We start from the raw sequence: 11,468 nt of genomic DNA, 5'->3' as shown, positions 1-11,468 counted from the left end.
CGGAGGCGGGGCCGTCTCTGCGGCAGGGCCCGGCTCCGCTCCCCGCCGTCTCTCTGTCTCTCCTCCTCCCTCCTCCTGCTCCGGGCGGAGCCCGGCATGGGGGGGCCCGCGCCCGGCAGGCCAGGTACCGTGATGTGGGAACGTGGGGGGTGGGGGGGGCTCAGCGCGGGGCGGCGGCGATGGGGGCACCGGGGGCCGGCAGGACCGGCCCGGAGAGGGGCGGAGACACCCGGGGTAGCAGGACAAGGGGAAGGGGAGGGGGGGTGGCCCGGAAACCTGCGGCCCTTGGATGGAGAGGTGGAGGGGGGGCGGATGAGGCAGGCCAGGTTTGGAACAAACAGGGGAGAGGGGAGCATGGCCGTGGAGAGGGGCGCCTGGAAGATGGGAGGCTGAGGGCGAAAAGGAAGAGTGTGTTTTGGACGCCAGAGCAGGTTTGGAGGCCGCACCTCAGAAGGTTGTTTTGGGGCCATAACACTGGAGACACCCCCCTTCCCCTCCTCCCTCCCTCCCTCCTGGTGGGATTCGGAGGCGGGACTGAAAGGGGGAAGCCCGGGTTCTCCCAAATCCCGGAGGAAGAAGAAGGTGATTTGAGCCATCAGTGAGGGAGGGAGGTGGAGATCTTTGCTGGGGAGGGAGGGGGGGTGGCGAGAGATAGAATAGGGGTGGGCCGAGGCCCAAGCCCAGGACTGGAAAAGAGGAGACGCCAGGGGAGTGGAATGGATAGATGGATGGGTGGGATTCTAGATGCTCAGTTCGGCACTCCATCCATCCTTCACGTCCCCACCCTGTCCTCATGACCCCACCACCACGAAGCCTCAGGGTCTAAGAGGGGGTGGCAGACTGACCACCTCCCCCCTTCTCTAGCGGGGTGCAATGTACGCAAGTAGGCCCTGGGAACAACTCCTCATCTGTAGGTGTGTCCAGTTCCATAGCGGATTTCTGTGTGTCTGGAGGGCTGGGTGTGCCTGTGGGTGTGTCGGTGGGTGTCTGTGTCTCTGTGTGTGTTTGCTGTTCCTAGGTTTATGTTTACCTATGCTACGGTATATGTCTGGTCCTCTGTTTGTAGATATGGGTCTGTGGTTGGGTGGTTTTATACATCTCAATGTGTGTCTGTGTGGCTTTGGGTTGCTATATGTTTGTGGGGCTTGTCTCTGTGTGTGGTGAATCAGGATGTATTTACACAGGATGAAAATCTGTGTCAATCTGATCTCCAGAATGTATGTATGGCGCTGAGCACCTTTGTCAGGGTGTGTGACTCTGGGTACACACACATGGCTATGTTTGTCTGTCTGTCTTGTCTTGTCTTGGGGGAGGGGGGCGGTGAGGTATCCTAGAGGCTCTTAGGTTTTCTGTGCCTGTCTGTGTTTTCTTCTCTGAAGGCCCAAAGTCATCTCTACTCCTTTTTTCCCTTCTCATTCATTCCTGATCCCCACCCATCCCCATATCTTTCTTTATCTCCTCACCCATCCCCCTCTTCAAGTGGATCCGGGACCCAGGGAGGGCCGCCCCCCGGGCCTGGTGGCACTGAGCAGGGCCCCCCAGCCCCCACCTCTTGCCCCACGACATGAACCTCCTCTATCGAAAAACCAAGCTGGAGTGGAGACAGCACAAGGAAGAAGAGGCCAAAAGGAGGTAAGGCTGGGCCCCAGACTGTCCCCCTGGCCCTCTCCCCTCCTGTGCCTGCACTTACAGCCCTGTTACAACTGTGATTCTTGTCTCAGACTCAGAATGTCTGGACTTGCACACACCTGGGTCCAGACCCTGCTTCTGGTCTCCTGTGGGGGGTTCCAGATCTAGAGTACCTCTTCCCCATCCCTAAGGACCCAAATCACTCCTTGACTTGCTTCTTGCCTATAGTGGTCTTCTCCCTTCTGTGTTGCTGCTGGCTGCTCTGTCACCTGACCTTGTAAGAGGCAGGCCCCTCTGTCCTGACAGGTGCAAGGGACAGGTTCATTTCAGGGGCCTCAGAGAGCACCCAGGAGGTCCCCTTCCTAGTTTCCTTTGCTCGGGAGGGATGGTGAATGACCAAGAAGCAGAGTCAGGGTTGAGCCAGACTCTAGTGACTCACACCTGCAAGCCTAACTACTCAAGAAGCTGAGATCTGAGGATCACAGTTCAAAACTAACCTGGACAGGAAAGTCTGAGACTCTTATCTCCAATTAATTACCACAAAAAAAAAATCTGGAAGTGGAGCTGTGGCTCAAGTGGTAGAGTGCCAGCCTTGGCAAACAACACCCAGGCCCTCAGTTTTCAAGTCCCAAGACTCCCCCCTGCCCCAAAGCCAGGTGCTGGTGGCTTACGCTTGTAATCCTAGCTACTTAGGAGGTAGAGATCTGAGGATGGCAATTCAAAGCCAGCCCGGGCAGGAACATCCCTGTGAGACTCTTATCTCCAATGAACTACCAGAAAACCAGAAGTGGCGCTTGTGGCTCAAGTGGTAGAGCACTCCCCTTGTCTGAAGAGCTGAAGGACAGTGCCTAGGCCCAGAGTTCAAGCCCCATGATCCACAAAACAAAACAAAAGCCAGAGTTGGGGACCCTCTGGTCCTCTACTCCTACATTCTTGCTGGCCCTCACTCCTTGCCCTCCCAGGGACCCAGGCCTGGTCTCTCCCATTCTTGGGTCATTGCACTCTTCTCATAGACTACATAGCCGCTCAGAGCCTGAGTCAGAGCCTCCCCCTGGCTCGGTTTTCCCTGCTCACAACTGTGGAGTTTAATTCTTGTTGTTAATTAGATTAATCAGAGCGATCACGGCAGTGATCTCTCCCTAATGAAGGGTTAGCAGACAGGGCCTTAATGAGAGCCCACCCATAACAGCTTTCTTCTCTTCCCTGCTCAGCCTCCCCCCTTCGCTGAAGGGACAGTGGAAGGGAATGGGGTGAGCCAGGGAGGACAGTATGGAGGGAGATGGAGAAAGGGAGGTGAAAGGATCAGCTGGAGGAGGCTGCTCTGCAGACTGCACACCCACCTCTGGAAGAGGAGGCTACTGGGAAAGAAGGCCTGGGGGAGTGTTGGATGACAGGGGAGGCTAGAGGCTAGATAGGGGCCTGCAGCCCAGAAGCCCTAGTGGTAGGTGTATATGTGTGTCTATCTATAAGGCTGCTTTTGCCTGAGTTTTTATCTCCCTCTCCATACCAGTCTGTGTACTAGATATGCCCAGGCTGAGATCTGCCAGCCCTGGGGACACTGTACTGTGTGTTCCTTCTTTCATTTCTGTTCCCTCTACACACACACACACACACACACACACAGGTCTTTATTTTTTTTGTGTGCCAGTATTGAACTTGAACTCAGCGCCTCACATTCTCCTTGGCTTTTTCACTCAAGGCTGCCATTCTACCACTTAAGCCACACCTCCACTTCCACATTTTGCTGATTAATTGACAACAAGAATCTCGGGGATTTGTCTGCCTAGGCTGGCTTTGAAGTGTGATCCTCAGATCTCAGCCTCCTAAGTAGCCAGGATGACAGGCGTGAGCCACCGGTGCCCAGCTTTTGCCTGGTCATTTGTGGCCTGGGGATTCTGCCTGAATCCCTTACATTTCTGCTTCAGACCTTTGAGGGGGTTTTTACTCTAAACTCCCTTTCCTCTTGGAGCTGGAAGGGTATGGGTTTACCAGCAGCTTTGAGAGGGCTTCCTTCTCTTGAGGACAAAAAGGGGGAACGTTCAGACCTGAATCCTGACCTGTTCCATTTGGATCTTCTCTCCACAGTTCCAGTAAGGAGGTGGCCCCTGCAGGCCCGGCAGGGCCTGGGGCAGGCCCAGGGTCTGGGGTCCGAGTGAGGGACATCTCCTCACTGCGCCGCTCCCTCAGGATGGGGTTCATGACAATGCCCGCCTCCCAGGAGCACACCCCTCACCCCTGCCGCAGTGCCATGGCCCCACGCTCCCTCTCCTGCCACTCTGTGGGCAGCATGGACAGTGCCGGGGGAGGGCCTGGGGGGAGTGGGGGGGGTCTCACAGAAGACAGCAGCGGCCGAAGACCCCCAGCCAAGCCCCAGAGACACCCCAGCACCAAGCTCAGCATGGCAGGATCAGGGGTGGAGACACCCCCCAGCAAGAAGGCAGGTGAGATACCCCCTTACTGGCTTCCTGGGGGTGGGGTGGGGCCCGCAGGAGCTGGGAAAATCCAAACAGGCCAAGGGGAGGCATCCAGGAGAGTTCATTCAGGGAAGTGGAAGGTTCCATTCCTCAAAGGAATGGGGGAGTTCCTTTTGGACAGACCTCAGATGAACCATTCAAGGACAGGGGATGCTCCCCCAATGACTTCTTAGGAAAGAGACAAGAATAATCAGGGGAGAGGGCACATGTCAGAAATTTGAGAGCCATCTGGCAGAAAAGGAACTTACTAGAGCTGTCAGTTGAGAGGCATGGGAGAAAGTGAAGAGGTAGCTACTCCCCCATGAAAAGCTATGATGATGATGATGACGATGACTATTATTTATTTATGCCAGTCCTGGGGCTTGAACTCACAGCCTGGGTGTTGTCCCTGAGCTCCTCAAGGCAGCGTTCTACCACTTGAGCCACAGTGCCACTTCCAGCTTTTTCTGCGTAGTTTATTGGAGATAAGAGTCTCATAGACTTTCTTGCCCCACTGGCTTTGAATTGATATCCTCAGATCTCAGCCTCCTGAGTAGCTAGGATCACAGGTGTGAATCACCAATGCCTGCTCTGATTATTATTTTATTTTTTTTACTAGTCCTGGGGCTTGAACGCAGGGCCTGGATACTGTCCCTCCCTGAGCTTCTTTTGCTCAAGGCTAGCACTCTACCACTTGAGCCATAGTGCCACTTCCAGCTTTTTCTGTTTATGTGGTGCTGAGGAATCAAACTCAGGGCTTCATGCATGCTAGGCAAGCACTCTACCACTGTCCCAGTCCCTGATTATTATTATTTTTTCTGCTTCCTGGCCTGCCTAGGCTCACAAAAGCCAACCCCAGAGGGCCGAGACTCCAGCCGGAAGGTCCCTCCGCAGAAGCCGAGGCGAAGCCCCCATACCCAGCTCTCCGTCTCCTCTGATGAGACCTGCCCTTCAGCCCCCTCAAGTCGAGGGGGGAACCTGGCCCTGCAGCGCCTTAGCCGGGGGTCCCGAGTAGCCGGGGACCCTGATGCTGGTGCCCAGGAAGAAGAGCCCGTTTACATCGAGATGGTGGGAGACGTCTTCAGGGGTGGGGGAGGACGCAGTGGAGGGGGTCTGACAGGGACCCCCCTCGGGGGTGGGGGCCCAACCCCTCCAGCTGGTGCGGACTCAGACTCTGATGACAGCGAGGCTATTTATGAGGAGATGAAGTACCCCCTCCCCGAAGAGGCAGCAGAAGGCCGGGCCAATGGGGTCCCCCCATTGATGGCGACCTCCCCTCCACCCCAGCCCCACGTCCACCGCCGGCCAGCATCGGCCCTCCCCAGCCGGAGGGAAGGGACACCCACCAAGACCACTCCTTGTGAAATCCCCCCACCCTTCCCTAACCTCCTTCAGCACCGGCCTCCCCTCCTGGCCTTCCCCCAAGCCAAGTCCGCTACCCGAACCCCTGGTGATGGGGTCTCGAGGCTGCCTGTCCTCTGCCACTCCAAGGAGCCAGCAGGTTCCACCCCAGCCCCCCAAGTGCCTGCACGAGAGCGGGAGACGCCTCCCCTGCCACCGCCTCCTCCCGCTGCCAACCTCCTCCTGCTGGGACCCTCAGGCCGAGCCCGGAGCCACTCGACGCCCCTGCCTCCCCAGGGCTCTGGCCAGTCCCGGGGAGAGCGGGAGCTCCCCAACTCCCACAGCATGATCTGCCCTAAGGCGGTGGGGGCACCGGGAGCCCCGCCTGGCCCAGCCGCCTTGCTCCCCGGCCCCCCCAAGGACAAAGCTGTGTCATACACCATGGTGTACTCAGCAGTCAAGGTGACCACGCACTCCGTCCTGCCAGCCGGCCCACCCCTGGGTATTGGGGAGCCAAAGACGGAGAAGGAGATCTCAGTCCTCCATGGCATGCTGTGTACCAGCTCCAGGCCCCCCGTGCCAGGGAAATCCAGCCCCCACAGTGGGGTGATGGGCGTAGCCCCTGGGGTCCTCCATCACCGTGGTTGCCTGGCTTCACCCCACGGCCTCCCAGACCCAACCGCAACCCCCCTGACCCCTCTCTGGACCTACCCAGCCACAGCAGCTGGGCTCAAGAGACCCCCTGCCTATGAGAGTCTCAAGGCTGGGGGGGTGCTGAATAAGGGCTGTGGGGTGGGGGCCCCGTCCCCTATGGTCAAGATCCAGCTGCAGGAACAAGGGACCGAGGGGGGTGCCTTTGCCAGCATCTCCTGTGCCCACGTCATCGCCAGCACAGGGACGCCAGAGGAAGAAGAGGAGATGGGCGCCACATTTGGGGCAGGCTGGGCTCTGCAGAGGAAGGTCCTCTATGGAGGGCGGAAGGCAAAGGAGCTGGACAGTGAGTGAGGAGGGGGGTTGGGGGGTGCTGGAAAAGGTGGGGGTGTGGGGATGTTTTAGAAGGGTTTCTTGGAAGCCACTGCCCATTGTCCTGAAATGGGAAGTTTCCTGGGAGACCAGAAAGATGGGGCTGGGTTACAGAATAAAGGGATGGAGATGGGTAGGGGTCCCCGTGAGTGTGCCAGAGATACCACATATGAGCTGAAACACAGGTAGACTCAGCCAGGACCCGTCTGCTCTACTCCCTGCCCCTCCCTTCCCCTGTCTGCAGGGGTGTGTGTGTGTTTGTGAGTGTGCGCACACTAGGAGCTAAACACAGCTGCCTCCCAGCTATTACCATGGCAACCCATCCAGACAGGAGGGAGAGGAGAGGGAGGCCCCTACCGTTGCCTGGCAACGCAATGCTCTGCCAGGCCTACTCAGAGATGAGCTTAGTTCACATGCAGCCCTATTCCCCCCCACCTCCCCAAGCCTGTTTTCCCCTTTCCAGTCTCAGGATACGGGATTTTTTTTTCCCCTCCCTACTGCGGAACAGCATCTCTTGTTTTCTAGGTGTTTGTCCTGGCCCTGATTGGACATAGTAGGGCTCAGAGCTAGAGCTAGGATAGAGGAGCTCAAAAGCCACAAATACATGTGATTCTCAGCCCCAGAGGCTGGTACCAATGGACAAAAGGGAAGGTGGCAAAGCTGGGTCCCTCCTGTGTGCATCTCTAATGGGGGAGTGAGAGGTAGGGTCCCTCTCATCTCTGCTGCCATCCAGGCAGAATTGTGTGTGGCTGAACAAGAGGACCCCTCCCACATACAGACATTAAGCTCTCTTTGTCATCCCAGCAGAGGTAGAAGACAGTGCCCGGGCCTGGAATGGCAGTGTCGAAGGTCCAGGCAAGGTGGAGCGTGAGGACCGGAGTCCTATGGCCTCAGGAATCCCTGTGAGGAGCCAGGGAGCAGAGGGCCTGCTGGCCAGGATCCACCACCACAGAGGAGGGAGCCGTACTGCGCTGCCCATACCCTGCCAGACCTTCCCGGCCTGCCACCGAAATGGAGGTGATACCCTACCCACATACCCTGAAGAGAGGGAGACAGCTGGGGAATCTCCCAGGGTCCATAAGCGACTGTTCCCATCCATGTCCTGCTTCTGAGTCTCCCCCCACTTCCCTGTACCCCATACCCAGGTGCTGGGGATAGAACCCAGGACCTCACTTATGCTCTGCCAGAGTTACATCCCTAGTGCAGTCCTAAGTCGGTGTGTGTGTGTGTGTGTGTGTGTGTGTATGTGTACCTGCCAGTATTGGGGCTTGAACTTAGAGCCTTGTGTTCTTGCTCAATTTTTTTTCTTTTGTCCATCATGGGGCTTGAACTCTGGGCCTGGGCATTGTCCCTGATCTCTTCAGCTCAAGGCTAGCACTCTGCCACTTGAGCCACAGTGCCACTTCTGGTTTTCTGGGGGTTAATTGGAGGTAAGAGTCTCATGGACTTTACTGCTTGGGATGGCTTTGAACCATGACCTTCAGATTTCAGCTTCCTGAGTAGCTAGGATTACAGGCTCATGCATTGCTCAACTTTTTTGCTCAAAGGTGGAGTGCTACAACTTGAGCCCATACCTTCACTTCTGGCTATTTGCTGATAAATCAGAAATGAGTCTCAGAGTTGTCTGTTCTCCTGGCTTTAAACTTTGGCTCTTACATCATAACCTTCTGAGTATCTAGGCATGAGCCATGGCACTTGGCAGAGGCCCTCAATCTTAACACCACATTTCTGTTCTTTTTATTTATTTATTTATTTATTTTGGGGGGTAGCCAGTCATGAGGCTTGAACTCAGGGTCCCTGAGCTCTTTGGCTCAAGGCAAGCATTCTATCAATTTGAGCCACAGCTCTACTTCTGGTTTTCTGGTGATTCATTGGAGATAGGAGTCTCATGGACTTTCCTGTCCTAGCTGGCTTTGAACACGATCCTCAGATCTCAGCTTCCTGAATAGCTAGGATTACAAGTGTGAGCCATCAGCACTTGGCTTATGTTCTTTGTTTTTTTGGGTCCAGTCGTGGGGCCTGAACTCTGGGCCTGGGTGCTGTCCCTCAGCTCTTCAGCTCAAGGCTAGCGCTCTACCACTTAAGCCACAGCGCCACTTCCAGTTTTTTTTTCTTTTTGCTTATGTGGTGCTGAGGAGTCGAACTCAGGGCCTCAGGCATGCAAGGCAAGCGCTCTACCACTGAGCCACCTTCCCAGCCCATGTTCTTTTTTTTTAACTCTGATGAGTCCGGGCAGGCTGGCTATAACCTCGGGGAACTGGGGGAGAGGGCCCCTATAGACCTCTCTCCTCATTCCTGGTTTCTTTTACTTAAGACTTCACGGGAGGCTACCGACTGGGCCGCTCTGCCTCCACCTCTGGAGTCCGGCAGGCCGCGCTCCACACACCCCGGCCCTGCAGCCAGCCCAGGGATGCCCTGAGCCAGGTAAGGCTTGTTTTATCTCTTATCTGGGTAGGAACAGTTAGAAAAGGAAAGAAAGGCAAGAAAATGCTAGGCACAGTGCCATGTCCGTGAGACTAAGATAGAGTTCAAGGCAGAGATCTTGTCTCAAACAAAAAACGCTGGGTGCTGGTGGCTCGTATCTGTAATCCTAGCTACTCAGGAGGCTGAGATCTGAGGATGGAAGTTACAAGCCAGCCTGGGAGGTAAATCCATGAGACTCACTCTTTCAATTAACCATCAAAAAGTGGCAAGTGAAGTATGGCTCAAGTGGTAGACCACTAATCTTGATGGGAAAAGTTCAGGAACAGCACTCAGGCTTTGAGTTTAAGCCCCAGGACTGGCACAAGAAAGAAAATTAGAAAGACCTGGAAGGACCAATTACAAAAATGCCTTTTTTCTTTCTTTCTTTTTATTTGGTGCTGGTCCTGGAGCTTGAACTTGGGACTTGGGTGCTCACTGTCCCTGAGCTTTTTTGCTCAAGTTTGTTATTCTACCACTTGCACACAGCTCTACTTTAGGGCGAGACAGACCCAGCTTGGGTGAAGGATGCAGGAGCTGGATTTCTGTTCCACCCTCAGCCCCCCGTGAGGGGAAGGAAGAATCCTTGACACACGCGCCCCATCTTTTCCTTTCTTCCCCTCTTGCTGGCCCAGATGCACCCCGAGCTGCCGCTGCCGCTGCCCCTGCCACCCCCGCCGGCCCGCGAGCGCGACGGCAAGCTGCTGGAGGTGATCGAACGCAAGCGCTGCGTGTGCAAGGAGATCAAGGCCCGCCACCGCCCCGACCGCGGCCTCTGCAAGCAGGAAAGCATGCCCATCCTCCCCAGCTGGCGGCGGGGACCCGAGCCCCGCAAGTCCGGCACCCCGCCCTGCCGCCGGCAGCACACCGTCCTCTGGGACACCGCCATCTGAGGAGGGCGGGGCGCCGGAGGACACCTGACCGGAAGGGGCGGGGCCTGATGCTTGAGTGACAGGAGGACCAGGGACCACCCTGACCTTCCACCCACCCTAGGGCCCTAGAAACTGGGGAGCCTGCCAAGCCCCATCGGTACTTTGGGGTACTGTGAGTACCCCCAAGCCATTTGGAGGAGGACGAGGAGGAGAAGGGTTTGCCTGGTGGTGGTGAGGAGGGGGTCTGAGCGTGACAGACCCTCTTTTTTTTTTTTTTAAAGAGGGTGGAGATCAAGGTGGGAAGGAGGGAAGGGTCTGAGGAAGATGGGGGCGGGTCAAGTGGAAGGCTGGGATTAGAACCGTGGAGTAGACCGAGAGGGAGGAGAGCCGGGAGTGGGGAGGGCTATTTATTTTATTTATTTTTTAGACAATTCTGGGCCCTTCTGATCCACACCCGAGCAGGGAGTGGAGAATGGAGAGCGCCCTCTCCAATGCCTCAGTTATCCCCATCCGTCATCCGTGCCCACCCGCAGTGAGGGATGGATTGATTTTCTTGGGGACTGGCTGCTTATACAGTATTTATAATTTTGTCAGAATTTGGTAGTGAGCGTGGCCTGCTCTGAAACAGGCGTGTTTTCTTTAGTTCTGGGGTGAGGGTCTAGCCAGGGATGGGTGGGGTGATGGGGAAGGAGGGAAATTTTAGTGGGTGTGTGTGGGAGTGGGTGGGCAGGGTATTTATTTAAATTAAAAAACAAGACAAAACGGAAGAGCTGTCAGGAACTTTTTTTTTTAATTCCTTTCTTTTCAGACTAATATATTAAAAGACTCATGATCCTGCAGCTGGCTTCTTAAATTTCCCGGGTGTGCTCTGTTCCTCCTCCTTTTCTTTCTCCTCTTTTTCCTAATTTTCCTTTTATCTCCTTTTTTCTTTCTCTCTTTTATCCTCCTCTCATTCCTCCTCCTCCTCCTGCTCCCTGTTGCTTTTTCCTTGTTACCCTGGGTGGGGGTGGGAGTTGAATGTTGTCTGAGGAGAAGGTTGAGTGGCTGTGTCTCAGGAAGGTAAGTCATTGGAATGCACTGTGCAGTGGACCTTTGTGCATTTATTGAGGCCCTGCTCTGTGCTCTTGGCCATGCACAGATGGAGAAGGCAGGAAAAGCCAGTAGTGGATACCTGTAATCCTAGCTACTTAGGAGATTGAAAATGGGAGGATTGAGGTTCAACATCAGTTTAGTCAAAACAGCTCTTGAGATCTCTTCTAAACCCATACCTGGGTACAGTGGTATGTCCCTGTCATCACAAGCTATGTGGGAGACAGAGGTAGGGGGAAGATAAAGTTTGTAAGTTTTCCATCTGTACAGAAGGAACCTGGGTATGTTGGCAGATACTTGTGACCTGAACTCTGGAATGCCTAAAATTGGTATATCAAGACTCAGGTGTATAGCTCAGGCAGGAAGTGAGACCCTAATCCAGTAAAACAACAACAACAAAAAACCACACAAGAGCTCTGGAGGTGTCTCAGTGGTAGAGTGCTCACCTTGCATGCATGAGGCCCTGGATTCAGTTCCTCAGCACCACATAAGCAGAAAAAGCCAGAAGTGGTGCGGTGGCTCAAGTGGTAGAGTGCTAGTCTTGAGCTGAAGAGCTGAGGGACAGCGCCCAGGCCCAGAGTTCAGGCCCCACTACTGACCA

General features: G+C 55.4%; 1 protein-coding gene across 2 annotated transcripts; it reads left to right on the top strand.

Annotated features, from left to right (window-relative positions):
• The first annotated feature begins 1,564 nt into the window (after window positions 1–1,564).
• Nyap1 (neuronal tyrosine-phosphorylated phosphoinositide-3-kinase adaptor 1) lies at window positions 1,565–9,984 on the top strand. 2 transcript variants are annotated; one of them, XM_013031767.1, is made up of 6 exons: window positions 1,565–1,632; window positions 3,715–4,070; window positions 4,921–6,420; window positions 7,254–7,463; window positions 8,761–8,870; window positions 9,542–9,984. In XM_013031767.1, the coding sequence occupies exons 1-6, from the start codon at window positions 1,565–1,567 to the stop codon at window positions 9,797–9,799; spliced, it is 2,502 nt and encodes an 833-aa protein (XP_012887221.1). In that variant the 3' UTR covers window positions 9,800–9,984. The 2 variants fall into 2 exon arrangements, with proteins under 2 accessions (XP_012887221.1, XP_012887220.1); XM_013031766.1 differs by having other exon boundaries at window positions 7,251–7,463.
• Window positions 9,985–11,468: the final 1,484 nt, after the last annotated feature.

This window comes from Dipodomys ordii, unplaced genomic scaffold (assembly GCF_000151885.1).
Source record: "Dipodomys ordii isolate 6190 unplaced genomic scaffold, Dord_2.0 Scaffold143, whole genome shotgun sequence".
Lineage (NCBI taxonomy): Eukaryota > Metazoa > Chordata > Mammalia > Rodentia > Heteromyidae > Dipodomys > Dipodomys ordii.
The sequence above is the reverse complement of the archived record's forward strand: the minus strand, read 5'-3'. Positions and strand labels throughout refer to the sequence as shown.

Coding starts and splice junctions, on each gene's coding strand:
- Nyap1 (XM_013031766.1), top strand. CDS start 1,565: ATGAACCTCCTCTATCGAAAAACCAAGCTGGAGTGGAGACAGCACAAG. Junction 6,421..7,250: donor GAAGGCAAAGGAGCTGGACA/GTGAGTGAGGAG, acceptor TTGTCATCCCAG/CAGAGGTAGAAGACAGTGCC. Junction 8,871..9,541: donor CCAGGGATGCCCTGAGCCAG/GTAAGGCTTGTT, acceptor TTGCTGGCCCAG/ATGCACCCCGAGCTGCCGCT.